At 38.8% G+C, this 18,607-nt stretch overlaps 2 protein-coding genes across 2 annotated transcripts; one reads left to right on the top strand and one right to left on the bottom strand.

Moving 5' to 3' along the window:
* Positions 1 to 250: 250 nt before the first annotated feature.
* Positions 251 to 7,016, bottom strand: rpl9 (ribosomal protein L9). Its single transcript, XM_042485356.1, has 7 exons — positions 6,906 to 7,016; positions 6,646 to 6,761; positions 5,346 to 5,441; positions 5,007 to 5,139; positions 3,523 to 3,603; positions 1,310 to 1,439; positions 251 to 412 (listed from the first exon to the last, which is right to left on the bottom strand). Exons 1-6 carry the CDS (start codon positions 6,949 to 6,951, stop codon positions 1,333 to 1,335), a joined length of 579 nt encoding a protein of 192 aa, XP_042341290.1. The 5' UTR covers positions 6,952 to 7,016; the 3' UTR covers positions 251 to 412; positions 1,310 to 1,332.
* Positions 7,017 to 8,846: 1,830 nt separating this feature from the next.
* lias (lipoic acid synthetase) lies at positions 8,847 to 18,523 on the top strand. The gene is made up of 11 exons (XM_042485281.1): positions 8,847 to 8,977; positions 10,646 to 10,821; positions 11,917 to 12,010; positions 12,579 to 12,659; positions 13,602 to 13,758; positions 14,241 to 14,298; positions 14,398 to 14,526; positions 15,569 to 15,714; positions 15,797 to 15,867; positions 15,967 to 16,078; positions 17,656 to 18,523. The coding sequence occupies exons 1-11, from the start codon at positions 8,894 to 8,896 to the stop codon at positions 17,715 to 17,717; spliced, it is 1,170 nt and encodes a 389-aa protein (XP_042341215.1). The 5' UTR covers positions 8,847 to 8,893; the 3' UTR covers positions 17,718 to 18,523.
* Positions 18,524 to 18,607: the final 84 nt, after the last annotated feature.

The following is an 18,607-nucleotide window of genomic DNA, read 5'->3' as shown; positions in this document are numbered from 1 at the left end:
GGATTTAATCTTTTCTTATTTGCCTGCATTTACTCATACAATTAACACTACTTAATTCCCTCTACAACACTTCGGGTGTTAACAAATGTGACACCAAATGATGTTCCATGGGTTTGGAACCAATATCTTGACATTTACTGTAATTTTGTTTAACGTTATTCACACATTAAAATCTGTGCCAACTTTATTCTGAAAGTGTCGTGATCGCCCTGAGTCTAATAAAAAGTGACAGAAAGAAGCAGAGGACAAATTCACTGGAAAAACTGGATGTTTTATTGGTCATATCAGGACATGGTGAAAAATTATTCGGCCTGTTGCTGCACCACAGTAGTCTTCTCACTGACGTAGATGCCGTCCAGGAACTTCCTGATGTCCTTCTTTCTGACCGTGGTGGCCTGTTGGATCAAAGCCGCTGAAAAACAGAAGAGAGATTTTACTGAGGCCCGACATAAGGTCTGTTAAAGAAGGCATTCTGCGTCTCAAGAAAAGAAAATGTTGAAATATTAATTTACTCAGATTTTACAGGCAAGTTGTTGTTAGTATTAAAGACATTTAACTGAAATCCACAAACACAAACACACACACACACACACACACACACACACACACACAGCTCAATATTAGCATGACAGTAGAAGCATATCTGTATTAATTATGAATGATTTCATAAAACTGTGCTCAAAACTGAACTTTTCATTAATAACCCACACGGGTTTCTAACCTGCCATTTAGTGATACATCATTACGCTCATTTGGCAGACAGACGTCTAAAAGCAACTAACAAGAACAAAGATGTTACATTTTGGAAATGCATTGCTCCTAAAATAACAACTAAAGAGTGCTCGTGCAACTGCCGTTTCCTTATTAAAGAAATGAGACACAACTCAGTATCTCTGTTGAGATGAGAATTGTATTTTTTGGAAATGGGAATAATAAATAGAACCATCACGTTTAATCAAAACAGAAAATTAATCATTTTTAAAGCAGAAATACTAACCATCTGCTTGTTCTAGCTTTGGCTCTTTAAAATTATAATTAGTAATCATTTCATTTCTGCCATACACATCATGATTAATCCTAGGAATAAGCAGATTATGATTAAACAGCCCGTCGAGACCTGACTCCACGCAACTTTCAAATACAACATGTTTGCATTACAAAAATAAAATAGCAGACATCCTGTAACAGAGGAAACAAAGCAGTTAAGACAAAAAATGTCTTTGTAACGCCATAAAGACACCAGACAGTGGAAGGAACATGCAGAGAATAAGAAGAGGCCATGAGGAAGGCTTCGACGGCATTGTCTAACCTCGACGAGTGCAGATGGAACTTTTACTGAGGGGGCTCCACTACTGTTCCTTTCTCAGACACGTAAATACCGTCCAAGAACTTTCTGATATCCTTATTTTTGACTGTGGTGGCCTGTTGGATCAGAGCAGCTGGAACACAGAGAGGTTGGGTTGGTGAGCATCACATCACATCACACACAGGATCACAACAGTTACAGAGGAGGCAGGAGGGGAGAGGAGGAGCGATCAGGCTGAGGGAGGAGCACTGGAGACACAACGCATGTAATGAAATAATGACGTCTCGATATCACCTTTATACCACTCATTTACAGTACAGGCAATTAATTCCTCAAATTCAATATCTGCTCAGGTGACTAAACCACTCGACTGTTTTTATCTCAGCTTTTGTTTCAGGTTTCTGTATTTGTACCTGCAGAAGATTTAGGTTGCAGTAGATGAGGAATCCAACACAGACAGACAATGAAAAGTGCTTAAAATCCAATAATCACCACTATAAATAAAATGAATTAGCAAAAATGTCAATAGAAATTTCTTCTATTGCATCAGGACACTGTGCCTGAGACTTGAGTGAAAGTCAGTTTATTCCAATGTGCTGAGTACAGAGCCGAAAAACAAATATGTCACAGTCCCAGTGACAGACACGACTGTGTGAGGAGGGTGACACATATTAACGTGGGAGGTGGGGGGTGGACACGGGAAATGGTAAAAAGTAGTAACACAAACTTAACTGAGGTGCAGTGATAGTGACTTTTGTTAAATATATGTAATGTAGACAAATCTTAACATGACCGATAACTGCAGTGAGTGATAGCTGAGGCATTTTGTTGAGCCAAATTATTTTTGTTTTTCATCTTTGATTTGTTTTCATGGTAAAATATTGTTTTTCTTTGTCTCCTTTGGCAATAAAAGCTGTTCATTTCTAGCTTTTCTGTTCATAACTCATCACACATCTAACCTTTCACACAGACCTTTCCCATTTTGCTTCATTATAAACCACATCAATCCAAAAAAAATTTGGGAACCTGAGAATTCAGTCATCTTCACAATCAAGTTCTGTTGATTAGGATTCACTTTACTGCCAGATAAAACTTTGCTTTTGTGTTTTGATGCACAGACAAGAAAAAAAAATCTAGAATTTAATAAATGCAATAGAAACATTGAAAAATACTATGTATAAAATACATACAATTAATATGCACAATGTTGGGCTGCAGGTAGAAATAAGTCAGTCGTGATGTTTTAGTATTTGCAACAGCTTTTAAACAAACTTTGCAGCATGCTGTGGTTTGACACCACGATGCTGAATGAGTTCTAAATGACTGAGGAGACTGGGCCTTTTTTGGGAACGTGGTCTTCATTGATATTAATGCTTTGTTATGTTGTCAAGTGTGCGAATCTGTAAGAGGTAAACATAAGAGGAGAGTGCAGCCTACAATGAACTACAGAAGCCCAAAGAGAGCAGCCAAGGGAGTTAAAGAGAAAATCTAGATTTTTATCTTAAAAATTGTCCTAAACCACAATTTGCATTAAAATCAATTTATCGCCCAGCCCTGATACGCCGTAACTGTTTGAAATGAAAACGCATTACTAGTATACCTGTATAGGTTCAATTAAAATGAAAGTTTTAGTACCAACTTCTGGGGTTAACTTAATAAGCCATATAATGGCTGCTATTCTTTTCACAGCATCTAGCAGTGAATCAACTATCAGAGCACCTCCAGCGGGAATGGGGAAGACTTCTGCTGTATATGGCAGGATAAGCTTTCCTGCTGCCATATGGCAGAAAAATGAAGTGTCAGACCTGTGCTGACAGTTTGGGTGAATATTCTGTTTGTTCTGTAGAAAGGTAGAGGGGGCTATATACAGAACCAGAATTTAACAGGGTCGACTACAAAAACTTTACCACGTCTACAGAGTTGAGGTACTCGCCAATCTGCCAACCACATGTTACCAACAGATTTCCTGCTCCGTCTTTCACAGTATTATTACGCCAGGCTTCAGGGCAGCATGCCTCAACCGAACTGATTCTATCAGGGATCCTGTTCATGGAATAATGCCAAACAATCCCCACATCATCTTAGCTGAGGAGAGTTTTAACGGCCGGGTTCGGGCGTGTGGATGGAGCAGCAGTGGTGTTATTAATCCTTCTGCTTTAATGTGGAGAAAAATAACTGATGTAGAACAGATGTAGGGAGAAAGGCGGACAGTGTACCTGAGTTTGACACCAGCTCAATGTCGTTACCCTCCAGCACCAGCTCGTCCTTCTGGGCAGCGGAGACGGCACAGTTCACACCTGGGAGACGGGGGACAAAACAACACAATTCATTTTAATATGCAATGGGATGCAGAACAAAAACTGCACACTGATCGCCTGAAGTGTCATCAAGAGTGAACTTTAACATTTTGGTAAAGGTTATCTGTGTGCAAAAGTTTCCACTGTGTGATTATTCAATGTGATACAATGACGGTCACAAATCAAATAAAGTTGAGAGGTTAAACAGACTGCACTGAAAGATAAAGCGCGCCACAGATGGAGCTGCTGTGTAAAGCGAGCGCACTGAAGGTTCAGCGTTCTGCTCATAAACATCCCCCAACATACAAAGTAGCATAACACTAACTATCCTAAAATATATGCAGCCATACTTCCCACAAAGCTTAAATTTACTCCCACTCTTATGCCACATCTATGAACTTGAATTTTTACAGAAAAATATCGTCATATTCTTAAACCTCACACAAAAGTCCTTGCACAGGGATGAAAATGTGTATGGTGGAGGGGAAAAAAAAAAGCATTACATGAAGTCAAGAAAAACACAAAACAAAACAAGCGGCATCTCTGCTCAGACCACAAGGATCCTAAATGAAGACCTCACCTTAAGCCCAGTTATACACTGTACAATTTAGGGCTGTCCAGGACAAAAGATAACCGTCATGACAGAAACGTGGGGAAATCTTGGGTCGTGGCTCTTTAACGATGGTCCTACATAGAACAGAGGATCAAGGACGGCCGTTGTGACTGTCTTGCCATCAAAGACAGCCACAACCGCATCCACAGTCTCCTCCTCGTCTTCAGACACATTCATGCCACTATGGCTCGATTCATGTTTGTTTACATTTCGCTCTCATCACTACAGCAGTGTAGATCGATGGTGCACACTGACGACGTTTTGTTTGCGTGTGTTGACTTAGTTGGACGGAGGTCGTAGCCTGCGATTCAGTATGTGATGTCATCGCACAGTCTGCATACATCAAACTTTAGGCCGTACCGAAGTTTATTACGATCCATGTCGCAGAGTGTGGCTGCACTTAACTGATAAGATTGCAAACGTCTCTCAGTCTGCAGGAGGCTTTCGACCTGCAACCCTGCACTGACACCCCGGCTCTCTCACCGGAGTCGCAGTTTAGAAACACTGTTGCTTGTTGGCGTTTATCAAACATGATATCGTTGTGTTTCGCTGTCACTTATCAAGACCAAAGTCACAAGCACAGCCCTGAAGTGACTGGCAAGCAGAAACACTGAGATCAAGAGATGCTCTTCTCAGCTAGCTCAGCAAAACCAGACAGACAAGATGTACTGTAAGCTAGCACACACGCTAGCCAACTAACCAGCTGAAAAAAGGAGTTTTTTTGTTTCGTTTTTTTATTTTTTGCATCTCTGCTCCTAACTACAATTTTTCTGACTCGCAGAAGACTCACCTGTCCTCATTCGGACACGGCGGATGTACTTCTCTCCCAGGAAGTTCCTGATCTCCACCAGAGTTCCACCCTCCTGAATGACGACGTTGATGGGGAAATGGGCGTACACAGAACGCATTTTGTACCGGAAACCCTGCAGACAGACAGAACCGAGAGAGGCACTGAGCCGAAACATAAAGGCAACAATAACCAGCATCACCGAACAAAAACTGGGACTATAGAGCGCACTGATCCCACCACACAGGCTGCGCACAGAGCTATCAAAGCAGTCTGACATCGACACAATCAGCCTTTATCAATAACTCCGGCAGCATCAGACAAACGAAAGCGCAGACTCACCAGTGTGACTCCCTTAATCATGTTCTGGACGTGGCTGCAGATGGTGCGGACTGTGGCCAGCTCCTTCCTGTTTCCCCACCATTTATCCACACGAAGCTGAGGAACACATCACTTTACCACACTGCACCAGTGCTGAACCGCTCCATTACAGAAAACTTAGTCAACAATTTGGTAAATCATCGTGTCACAAATTTGTCAACTGATGACATTCATCTCGTTTCAATATTCTTCCTTTTTAATGAGGTAAATTTTAAATAATCTTTTGGATATGGGCATCACAGACTTCGCTGGGCTATTGTATTGGACATTTTTAGCAAATTCTGGTTTTTTTAGGTTAAATTCATTGAAGACAAAAAAAGTAATTTAACAATCTAAAAAAATACAGTAAAAGTTTGTTGCATTGACAAAAGAGATCCTTGCTGTTCTCTCCATTTCCTTGTAATGAGACAAGTCACATTTTTTTCACTCTAAATATGTCCCTATCTGCTCCAATTGGGCTGCGATTAACAGCTAAAATAAGGATTTATTAATATCTCAAATGTATAACTTCATTAACCCTTTGGAACCTGGGAAAATTGGTTTCATTTCTTTCAAAAACAGAAGGCAATGAAAGAAAAAAATGCCCAAAAATTAGCAAAAAAAATAAATAAATGCAAGAATTACTTGAAAATCTGTTTAAAGAAGTTTAAAACAAAAGACGTTATCTTTGTTATGGTGCATAACAATAAGTTACAATAATTTTATAACAATATGTAATTGTAATTTCTGTATATTAACCTAGCTTTCCATTTTGTTTCTTGACGCTTAAGACATTATCCTCAGCTTTTTAAAAACAATTTTTCTAAATCTACTTATGTTTCGCAATTTGTAGAACATAATTACCAAGATGCACATTGACTTTTTTTTTTACCATGATCTTGAAAGAATCTGCACTAAATAGCTGAGGGTTTAAAGACTTTAGACACGTGTGAAAGGAGTCCGAAAGCAGCACAACTTTGTTTACATGCTTCTAGAAGACATTTAACAAATACTAAAAACTTTGAACATCAGATACACAAAGTTCCCAGCAACCTGATTTATTATGTCAAGCAGAACTTCAAATTAAAAAATAAAAATAGCTCCCTGAGGTTTTGCACAGTAAAAGCTCCTCCAATGATGACACTTTTAAATTTGTTTAAAAATGATCATTAAAATGAACCGCTGATGATCCAGATAATCGGCAACATGCCAAATTTGACCAGGCTGATAATCTATCAAAACCTACGTAATACATTACTTTCTACATGATGTCAGATCTTACCTTCTTCTGTTTCTTGCCCAGCAGACTGAGCTCTAGGTTGATGTGGTTAAACTCCCTGATGAGTTTGCCACGGGGCCCTTTGACAATTACTGTCCGTCCATTCAACTTCACCTCGACTGCACAGAAACACACACACACACACACACACACACACACACACACACACACACACAGGGTTAAGACGCCACTCTCCACATACATAAGATCAAACACAGCATCATCAAGATTATGATGGTGTGCAAAACAAGTTGATTTCTTACCATTGTCGGGGATGTCGACGGTCTGACTGCTGAGAATGGTCTTCATTCTGTGAGGAGACAAAGACACGCTGTGTTTGAAGCTCTGGAGTCTGTTTGCGGTCCCCGAGATGCGTGACAGCTCTACTTTACAAACTCAACACTGATGCTGAAGTTCAGGTTCAAAGATGCGAAGTTGGGCTGACCCGGCATGTCGTTCATCACACAACTACATGTCAATGTTCGGGTTCACATCACAACACATTTCTAGTCACACTGCGGCAGGTGTGTCGCTGGACACTGGCTTTCAGTGCCTGGCACAGCTAGCTGAGCACAGCCACACTGCGTTTCCACAGCTAGCTTTAGCGCTAATGCTAGCAGAAGCTACATTAAGCTGCGAACCCGGCGTCACTCATGGTTACCGCAGTAAACTTACAATTAGACAACACCCTGTACGATGTCATTAACAGCGGAACTACATGTAATCTAGATAATACAGTTAATACCGCTGCGGCCATTAGCTAACGTCAGAGTCAGGCCTCAGTCAGACGGCGGAATCACTGGAACAACAACTAACATATTTCTCAACAAACATAAAATAAAGACTAAATACAGGTTATGTGGTGTAACACAATACGGTACGCATCTGGTGGTTAAAAAATAAAACCTAAAACTTGTTTAATTGACACAGATGGAGTTAGATGAAACCCCAGAAACAGATTTTCGCCTATCCTCACCTCGCCGGTAGCAGAGGAAAGGAGGACGGAAGGACGTCACGACGCAATTGTAGAGCACGCACGCTTCATCATCAGGCATTACTAGACAGTCGAGGAGCGTCAAGATTATTTTCGTTGTACATGTCTGTTGCAGTTATGAGAAAAAATGTGGCAATTAAACAAATATTGTAGTTGTGAAAGTTGGAAACAAATATATCAACCAGCATACAGAGGTTTATTTATCGGATAGATATTAACATTTCTTCCGATTTAGCTGTGCTGCGTTCATGATAGCTCGTAAAGACTGTAATTACAATCAGCTGATGGGGGGGGCGTTCACACCAGCTTTCTCAATTTTACTTTCCAGTTAGTGATCGTGAAATTCATTCATTCATTCAGTCATTTTCCGTAACCGCTTGTCCTCGCAAGGGTCGCGAGGGGGCTGGAGCCTGTCCCAGCTGTCATCAGGCAGAAGGCGGGGTACACCCTGGACAGCTCGCCAGACTATCGCAGGGCTATATCGTGAAATTGTGATTGTTAAAATAAATAAATACTACGACTATTACTACTACTACCACTACTACTACTACTTAAAATAATAGTAGTAGTATAATAATAATAAAAATAATAATAATAATAATAATAAATGAATAAAGAACTACTACTACTAACAATAATAATTAATAATAATAAATAAACATTCAGTTTTATTGCTGATATAACCAGTGGCGGAAATTGAGTAACTACGTATATTTACTCAAGCACTGTACTTAAGTAAACATTTGTACTTGTAGTTTTTTTTAAAGAGCTTGCATAAGGTGCGAATTATTGTTGTGCTGTCTGATTTTCAAATGTTCTTGTAAATATCAATAAAACTTGGAAAAAATTGTGGCACTTGTAATCTACGTGAGTATTTCTATTTTCTATTACTTTGTACTTATATCCCCCACTTGTTTCTGTTGTTACCCAAGTTTATTTATTGAAAAATGTTGCCTAATTTTAAATTATTGTTCTCACATCTTAATGTATTTTTTCAATCCTATATCTATGTTTTTTGTAGTACCTAACCTTCCTTTTTATTTACCCTCATCGCATGGTCCAAACACTTGGGGAAATTACTTGTAAGTAAAAACAAACTAACAATTAAAAAACTACTTAGTAATAACCTTTGACACGCCTTTAACACGAGATGTGCTATTATCCGACCCTGCGTCAATTACGTGAACGCAGCAGCAGACCAAAGCAGCCGCTCGCCGACTCTTGTTGTGCAATGACAGTCTCCTGTTAGCTAAAGTCATGGCGCTACTCAAACAAAGTTGTTGTGTCGCCGGTCGCTTCTCCACAAACCATCTCTGGCTGAGTCCCAGATGTATCCCACATGTGAGTATTTACTCTGCGCGCACGTTCTTCAGTATAACAGAAGATGTGCGTGATCAGTTAACGGCCATGTTAACCGCTGTTAGCCCGGTCAGGGGCCTCAAAGTACGCAGTCTGTGCTCTGTAAGTCAGCTGGAGAGACAGTCAGGCTGTTTATAACCTCCCAAATTAGTGTTATGGTACATTATGACAGTGCGTGACTGCGCCAAAAGACTCCTGGACATTTCTGGAATGTAAACTGGTTACATTTACTCAGGTAGTTACTGTAAAGTACAAACTATTGGTACTTTATTTGGGTGTTTCCATTTTAAGCAACTATATACTTCTACCCCACTACATCTCAGAGATAAATATTGTACCTTTTACTCCACTACATTGGTCCGATCGTTTTAGTTACTTTACAGATTACATCCCCTTCATGTCCACTGACAAACACGTGTCTCCAAATGTGTTGATTTTGAATGTTTGTGATGACCTGAAAGATTAAGTGTTGCTGTGTGAACTGAGAAAATTCTCCTTTGCTTCCCAAGCCGGACAAACCATTCAAAACCTGCTTTGATTAGCTGTCGCAGATCTGAAAACAGAACAGAGACTCAAAAAGCCTGAATTCAGCGTTTCAGTCTGATTTTAGGGGTTTCAGGACTCAGGATTTAAAGTTAGTGACTGAGAATTTGCCTCAGTTTGCTCATGTCAGTGCGTTAATCCATCAGAGCAATGAAACATTTCATCCATAGATGTAAGATTTCTCCCCTCTCTTCCTGCTTTCTTTCGCTCTCCTTTTTGTCATAATTGTAAGGACTGAGGGATGTCGTACGCTGTAAAGCCCTCTGAGGAAAACTGTGATTTGTGATAATGGGCTTTGTAAATAAAAAATAACTTGACTTGACTGTTAAGACACACCAGAGGTGTGTTTTTTAATAATGAGACTGTCCCTTTGCGAAGGTATCAGTAAAAATGGCAAACAAAACAGTTTCATTATTTGTCCTTTGCACAGCACAAAAATATGTTTTTAGTGATATGCAATAGAACTAAATTTATTACGTGAAGCTGTTGTCACACGTTCCTAATGAAGATTTACCAGCTGATAAACGCTCATAAACGCACAAGCTGGCCGATGCTTAGGCTGTAAAACGCATTACCAAAAGAGCTGAAAACAGGACTGTGTTTCTGACACCATGGAACTTTTTAGAGATCTGTGGTTCTCGCAGGTCAGACACGCTACAAACATGTTCTGATCTGATTAAATATGACACAGTGCTGTAGATTAGCCCTTTGAAATCTTTGCTGACCATTTAAATAAATAAATAAATACAATAAAATAAATAGCTACTGTTCAGTATCAGCCAATTGCTGACCATTTCTAAACCACCCAAACATGGTTTTCTGCATCATATGGTCTGTAAAAAACGTTTTCTCATCAGTGCATATTGGAAATAATATACGCTGATGCCGATATGCTCCGATATGTCTGTAAAAGGCTTATATCGGCTGATAATATCGGTCCACAGATATATCAGTCGACCGATATATCGGTCAGGCTCTAGTGTTAAGTAAGGTTTCAAATGCAGGATTTTTTTAGTTGTAGTGGTGTGTTTTACATTGCAGTATCAATATTTTTACTTCAGTAAGGGGCGTCAATACCCGAAGTAACCCTCAGTCCTTCCTCTGCAGGTTTACACCAGCAGTCTGACAGCTGCGGCCAAATCCTCCCCAGACCGAGCCGACAGAAAGAAGCAGCTCCTGAGTGACGACGGGCCTGATCTGGGAGACTTCATCTCTGGGGAGTTATCAGAGAAAAGCAAGTGGGCGGAGTACAGAGGCAACCTGAAGAGAGAGAAGGGAGAGAGGTGAGGCTGCACAGATGTTACAGCTGTGTGAAACAAGCAGGAGAACCTGTGTGAGTGCAGAGTGTGAACACAAGGGTTCAAAGAGCAGAGCAGAGCAAATCTTATCTGCCAGACTGACTGACTGCTGAGCTGATTCAGCATCAAGTCCAAGTGGTCTCAGCTAAATAGATAAATACATAGATAGATGGATGGATTGTTCTCTGAGAGAAAATTAAGTAACCATAGCAGCCCAAAACATAAAGATACAACGAAAATATTAAATTACAACAATTAAAATACGACAAAAACATTAAAATACAACAACACAAAATTTAAAAAGAGTTTTTAAAAAATCTTTTTTATTTCCTCATTTCTCAGTTTCTTTATCTTTAATCCACCACACTAAACTATCTGCTAGGACTGCACACACACACACACACACACACACACACACACACACACACACACTCCAGATCAACGCTCTTATCCCCTGTGTAATTTGTTAACCCTTTGGAACCTAAGCAAATTAACTTGATTTCTTTCAATAACATTGGGGGGGGGGGGGGGGGGGGGGTGGTTCAAATCTAATCATTCCATCCAATTCATTTTTAGATCATCTTGTCATCTTTTACTTTTTTTTTAAATTCATTTATTTATTTATTTTTTCAATTTGCAGGACATTTCTTACAAAGTTGCTCTTTATGGTTTTTTTTTCTGTGTGTTTGAAAGAGTTGAAATCATTTTTTCTCAGGTCTCAGAGGCTTTAAATACTTTTGAAAGGCCTCTGAATGCAGCACAGGAAAACTGATGTAGATCCAGGTGTTAAAGGGTTTAACTGACCTGTATCCATTGTTCCTATCTCATTTTTGGTTTGCAATTAAAGAAAAAAAACACCAACAACAGATTAAGAGACAATGAATAAATAGAATTAATTGCTGTCGAACTCTTAAGGGGAACTGTTAGAGGCAGCGTGCTCCCCAGAAATACCCTCACACGTCTTTTCTGATAGTTGCTCGTCTGAATCAATGTTTAGTGACATAGTCAGCATTAGAAGACTTTCTCCACATGATCTACAGATACATTCAGTGAATGGCTCTGCTGTTGTTTTTGGGACAGGCTGCGTCTCCCTCCATGGCTGAAGACAGAGATCCCCATCGGGAAAAACTACAACAAGCTGAAGAACACGCTGAGAGACCTCAACCTGCACACGGTGGGTCCACGACGTGCCTGTGACCTCTGATCGCAGGGTCTTTACACATCATTTCTTTTTTTGTTTAACTTTATCTAGACTCTAGACTTTGAAACCTGGGCAAATTGGCTTGATTCCTTTCAAATCATGGAAAGAAAGCAATGAGCAATTTAAGACAAAATTACCCAGAAATTAGGGAAATAAATAAATAAAAATAAATAGAAAATTTGAAAAATAAATCAACCCTAAAACAAACAAAAATATGGCAAATTAAAATAAAAGAAATTAGCTAATAAACAAGTGCTCACAAAATGATATAGTTCTGTAAAAATATTTTAAATATATAATTATGATAATTAGAACGTATTTTCTTCTATAACCTCGATAAAAAACGGCCTGCCTTATTATACAAAACATTTTATTTGAAATTGCAAATTTAAGTGTCTTTTTTCTGTGGGATCTCTCTATATTTGAAATATCTGCTGAAATATGTGTCGACTGTGTGTGTGTTTGTGTTTGTGTGTGTGTGTGTGTGTGTGTGTGTGTGTGTGTGTGTGTGTGTGTGTGTGTGTGTGTGTGTTTTTCTCAGGTGTGTGAGGAGGCCAGGTGTCCTAACATTGGGGAGTGCTGGGGAGGAGGAGAGTACGCCACAGCCACGGCCACCATCATGGTAAGAGCGGGACTCTGTTGTAGCTGCGTGTTGTGTTACAAGTAAAATTCTTGCATTGAAAACTAAAATATTGTCTATTTATTTATTTATTAATATTTTTTTTCCTTTTTACAGCATTGAAAGGTCTTCATGTTCATTTGGTTGTGTATTTTTTGTATGTTCACATAAACCTATGAAAAGAGAATTGCAAAAAAAGAAAATAAAACTAAAATAAAAGTATGTAAGTATAATCAGTAAAATATACATAGAGTAGTAAAAGTAAAAGTACTTAATGCAGGAAAAAAAATCAAAATAATTAAAATGAAAAACAAAAAGTCTTCATTTTGGGAGTTAGAGCCATAGACTGTAAGTCTATATATATTTTTGCCAATAAATGTTTTCAATCAAATTATAATTTCAGCAGCAATTGGATATTTTCATGTGTTTTGAGTGCAAAACTTGTAATTTTTAAGAGAGGGTAGTAACTGAAGTTATCAAACAATTGCAGTGACATAAAAAGCGCAATATTTCCCTCTAAAATATAGTGGAGTAGAAGTAAAGTGGCAAGAGATTAAAGATACCTCAAATTTGTACTTAAGTAAATACATGAGTAAATGTACTAATATAATAATAATAATAATACAAATAAAAATAAAATAATAATAATTATTATTATTGTTATAATAATAACTTTAGATATACATATAGCACATTTTAAAAACTAGAAAATGCTTTGACAAACAAAAGGCAAAGCAGAAACACACAGGCTTCTTGCAGAGGTAACATAACAATAAGAGCCAAACAATAATGCCAAATACAATTCAAACAGACAGAATAAAAGAATAAAAAAAAATAAAAGGTAAACTAAAAGACAAACAAAAACAGATGAATTAAAATAGAATAGAATAGAATCATCCACCACTGCATATAACAAACTTTATTCCCCTCTCTGTTTGTACGTAGCTGATGGGAGACACGTGTACCCGTGGGTGCAGGTTCTGCTCGATAAAGACTGCGCGTCAGCCTCCACCTCTGGACCCAGATGAGCCTTACAACACAGCCAAGGCCATCGCTGCCTGGGGGCTGGACTACGTGGTCCTCACCTCAGTGGACAGAGACGGTAAATGAACTCGCTGTATCTGCCTCATTCTTCCCTGGTGTCACTTTATACCAGTGCTAGTGATAAATCTTTGATTTTTACACACACACACACACACACAGAGATTGTGTAACAGACCTGAAGCTTCAGTTTAAGTCCATGAAAATTAAACACCTTGCACAACTCTTTCCTAACATACCATGCTTTGTTCCCTTTTCTTTATCAGATCCGAGTCTGAGCTCAGTTATGTTTTCTATACTAGTTGGTCATGTGACCTGTAAATCAGCAAATATTTTTAGTACAGTATAACATGTTATATTTTCCCCAAGAGTTTTCACAGAATACAACATTTCCTCTGAATAGATTTTAAAAGGTTTAAAAAAGACCACAAAATAAATGTAAATTCATAATAATAGGACACATTTTCAGAAATATTGGAACAGTTTTGTCAGCAGCGATGGCCTGTAATTTTTTACGCATTTTTGTTTATTTACTTTTTGCAGATCTTGCTGATGGAGGGGCAGAGCACTTTGCTAAGACCGTCTCACACCTGAAGGAAAGGTAAAACCTCTCATCTCCTTTGGATTCTTTGGGTGCTTGCATTGTAATGTCTGAGCAAAAAAAAAAAAAAAAAAAGCACTTTTGTCATCCTCATTTTAGGAACTCTCAGATCCTTGTTGAATGTCTGACACCTGATTTTCGCGGTGACCTGGCAGCAGTGGAGAAGATCGCTCTGTCAGGGCTGGATGTGTACGCACACAATGTGGAGACGGTGCGAGAGCTGCAAAGGTACCGACTGAGCATCAATGTCCGGCCTCCCATTTTACCAGCTTCTTTGTGTTTGGGCTGTAATTTTTTTCAACATGATGATAAATGCTTAAAGTTAAAAGCTGTGCATCTATTCTCTTTTTCCACATTCAAGGGACAGTTCACCCCAAAAAATCTAAAATACATATTTGTCCTTTTACTTGTTGTGACATTTAATAGTCTAGATAGTTTTAGTGTGAGTTGCAGAGTGTTGGAGGTATCGGCTGTAGAGATGTCTGCCATCTCTTCTTAAGCGTCTTTAAGTACTTAAAAAAGTGCTATAGATGTCCTATCTGTTATTATTATTATTATTAGTAGTAGTAGTAGTAGTAGTATATAATGGAGCTAGATGGCACTCAGCTTGTGATGCTCAAAACACCAGTAAATAAATAAAAAGAGCTCATTCTCACACTGACCTGGTAAACTGCAGCTCTGAGTGAATCTGCCTCTTGAGGCTAAGACTCTTGTAGAGAAACTTAACGATGCAGAAGTTTGAGGCTTCCCAAATACTTTGATTCCACCTTCCTGGAGCACACACTCTTCACACACACTCTAAGTGGTCTTACTCTTGATGTGCTAATCTAAAAAAAAGAAAAAAGTTAGACATATTTGTAATTGCAGCTTTTTCACCAACCTGATATCAAATTATTTTTTTGTTTTTCACATTTTTATTCATTTGAACATCATTTTGATATACTGACTTTAAGACTTTATACAAAAATACAAATTATAAAGATACAAAAGGATCCACAGTCAGTCAGAACTGTCCCTTTAAGAAACTCGGCCATAAGAGGCAGGCCATTAATACACACACTGACCAGCAGGGGGCACAGCAGGGCCATCTCTGTCAGTATAAATACTAAATGAATTGCTGAGGTGCAAATCGGACAGACACACAGCCAAAGTTTTAAACTGTGAATGGTAATATGGGTACATATTTCCAGTTTAGGGGTTTATATTTACCTTTTTTTTGATTATTTATTTAAATTGCTCAGGATGTCCATCTGTCCCCATCTGTGTCCAGGTTTGTTCGTGACCCCAGAGCAAACTTTGACCAGTCTCTGAGTGTCCTGAAACACGCTAAAAAGGTCAAACCCACTCTGCTTACCAAGACTTCCATCATGCTGGGACTGGGCGAGACCGACCAACAAATACTCAACACCATGACTGGTGTGTGCACATAGAAATTCTCCCAAAAATGTGAATGCAAAGTTTAACAGTTCCTGACGGCAGTGTTGTGGTGATGTTGCAGAGCTGCGGGAGGCAGGAGTAGACTGTCTAACACTGGGCCAGTACATGCAACCCACCAAACGTCACCTCAAAGTAAGAACATTACACTCTCATTTTCTGATACAACAAAATGACAAGAAAAATGCACATTTGATTCGTTATTGCACACTGCGGGTGTGTGTTTGGGTTTAGGTGGAGGAATACGTCACTCCTGAGAGGTTTGCTCACTGGGAGAAAGTTGGGAATGAAATGGGTTTCGTTTACACAGCCAGTGGGCCACTGGTGCGATCCTCCTACAAAGCAGGTGAGAAACACACTCCATCTCACACAATTCTGACAAGCACAAGTGATGGTTAGCCTACTTAAATTTAGTGACATGTAGGATGACTTTCTTCGATTCTACAAATATTATGGATTGCGAGTCATTAAAAGTGAAACACTGCACAGAGAGTGCAGTAATAGCTTAAAGGGTAACTTTGGTATTTTCCTACCCGGATCCTGTATTTCCATGTTATGTAACCACTCAGAGCATGTTTGCACCATCACTTAATGTCCACTAAAAGTGTTTTTTGCCGCTGATTGTTGTTTTAAGTGTCTGACAACATTATGGAAAGGATCCCTACAGAGATAGACCTCTTTTGTGAAACCTGGGACAGCCCTAAAAGATAGCCAAAGCCACCAAACTGCATTTCACCATCGTGAAACACACTTCATTCAAAGTCGACATAAACAAAACAAAACTCACCAAAAAGGCCTGGTTCAACTTTCACCAACTCTGGTTTGGTTGAAATAAACCCTTAATTAATGATTAATTCCCACAGTTAGATGTGAAATATGCAGATTCTATACCTAATAACATTACTTCAGTTGAAGGAATTTCTTGGGCTTCAGACCCTGATTGACAGTTCACAGCAAACAGTTCAATAGGCCACTTCACAAGGACTGCACCCAAAGAAAATACTGGAGCACACAGTTCACTTAAATATTTAATAAGGTGCAAACAACTAACATTTTGACATGCATCAGAGTCAAACAATGGTAAAATTCTCTCTGGTGGGTTTGTAATAATGATTTGGGGGCTGTTTCTGGTTTAACAAAAAAGGATTTTACTGTCTCCAAAAAAAAATTCTACTTCTGTATGGATCCCTTCCATAATGTTGCCAGACACTTAAAATAACAATCTGAACCTGTCAGTGGCAAAAACAAACACTTAAAGTGGACATATACTGACTGCATAATTGCCATCAAGGCTTAAACTTGCATTGGCTGCTCGATAACGGACCAAGGCGAACTTCTGCAAAAATCAAGGATTTAGTTTGCTCTCCATTCACAACATAAACACAGAAGAATCATCTGAAACTAAAAGAGAACATGCAGGTTCTGGTCACTGTTTACATCTAGCCAGTGCTATATTGCCACACTATAAAAAATATGTATCACAAAACATAACAGACAGTAGGGGTTGACAGATTATTGGCATGGCTGATTATTGGTGCCAATTATCTGTATCTATGTTTTATTTCAATGATCGCTGATAAAAAAAGTAAAAAGTGCAAAGAAAGTGTCAGCATGGGAGGAACTTTCACTTTGTAAAACCTCAGGAAGCTACTGTTATTTATTCTTTTTTTAATTAAAATTATCACTTAACTTTAAAAAAAACTGGGAACTTGCTGTATTTGATGTTGAAAGTTTGTTGTGATTAAACATTTGATAAAGGCATTTACATAAAGTTTTGTTTTTGGAGTTTGTTATATTCCAAATTCTAAATATCGACAGAAAGAGTTTCATGTTTGTTGTTAATGCATAAAAGTAATAGTAAAAGTATTTTTTTCATTTAGATCATGAGTCAGACTAAATAATTATTTTTTTTCCTCTTTACAGGCGAGTTCTTCCTGAAGAATCTGCTGCAGAAGAGAAAAGAAGAAGTCACTATAGCAGAATGAAGAGCAGCAGCTTCTAATGGCTCTCTCCTTTAGTCTCGTCTCTATTATCTCTATAAGCAAACACATTCGCAGGGACACATCAGCTTTATCCTGTAGCACAGGAATCACTTACAGTATACAGTCTATCAGTACGTCTTAACAAGAAGTTGTGAGAGTCAAAAAAAGAAGACAGGTTGCATCAAATAGGAGCACAGAAGTGACATTAACAACACCTCATGTAAATACAGGGACCATTCTGTTCCTTTTTGCACTTGCCCTCCGCTGTTCACCCATGACATCCCAGAGGTCGAGCATTTTAAGGAGAGACACTAAAGAGAACTAGCAGCAGTTACTTGCCTGCAGATATGTAGATAACGTGGATGCAGACTCTGTCCAGGAGAAAATACAACCTGGTGTTTGCAGTAGCTGTAATTTGCCACCTTTGCACCTCGGGGCCCCTAAATTAAATCTACCACGAACTCCTTCCCCTCAGGGGCCCTGGACTCCAGCTAAAGTGCTGCTGACCTTTAACCCCAGGCTCTGCGTAGGAGCTCTTTGATGTGTGCTGCTTCAGGACGGATGGTTTAATGAAGTAAGAGGCCTGAGGGTTCCTGCAGCAGCTCCGTGATTTAAAAACAATCTGTTATTGCTGAGTAACACTGTCAAACACTGTTTCACATTTCTATTACATCGGAAAAAGTATGACTTGAACCCAAGTTGGCCTTTTGTCAGGTATAAAAATTGTTCCAAGTGATACTTTTGTGTGTGAAGAGCCAATTTGGGCTCAGACTACTTTTTCTAACATAATAAAATTTGACACCTCAAAACATGTGAGTTCATTTTGTGTTTAGACAAAACAAATCTTTAACATGTGCATTCATATTTAAAGAACTGAAACTCTCCAGTCCACA

This window comes from Plectropomus leopardus, chromosome 4, assembly GCF_008729295.1.
Source record: "Plectropomus leopardus isolate mb chromosome 4, YSFRI_Pleo_2.0, whole genome shotgun sequence".
NCBI classification, from domain to species: Eukaryota; Metazoa; Chordata; class Actinopteri; order Perciformes; family Serranidae; genus Plectropomus; species Plectropomus leopardus.
The sequence above is the reverse complement of the archived record's forward strand: the minus strand, read 5'-3'. Positions and strand labels throughout refer to the sequence as shown.

Coding starts and splice junctions, on each gene's coding strand:
- rpl9 (XM_042485356.1), bottom strand. CDS start 6,951: ATGAAGACCATTCTCAGCAGTCAGACCGTCGACATCCCCGACAATG. Junction 6,762..6,905: donor CGTCGACATCCCCGACAATG/GTAAGAAATCAA, acceptor GTTTCTGTGCAG/TCGAGGTGAAGTTGAATGGA. Junction 5,140..5,345: donor TGATTAAGGGAGTCACACTG/GTGAGTCTGCGC, acceptor GTCTGTCTGCAG/GGTTTCCGGTACAAAATGCG.
- lias (XM_042485281.1), top strand. CDS start 8,894: ATGGCGCTACTCAAACAAAGTTGTTGTGTCGCCGGTCGCTTCTCCACA. Junction 10,822..11,916: donor AAGAGAGAGAAGGGAGAGAG/GTGAGGCTGCAC, acceptor TTTTTGGGACAG/GCTGCGTCTCCCTCCATGGC. Junction 12,660..13,601: donor CAGCCACGGCCACCATCATG/GTAAGAGCGGGA, acceptor GTTTGTACGTAG/CTGATGGGAGACACGTGTAC.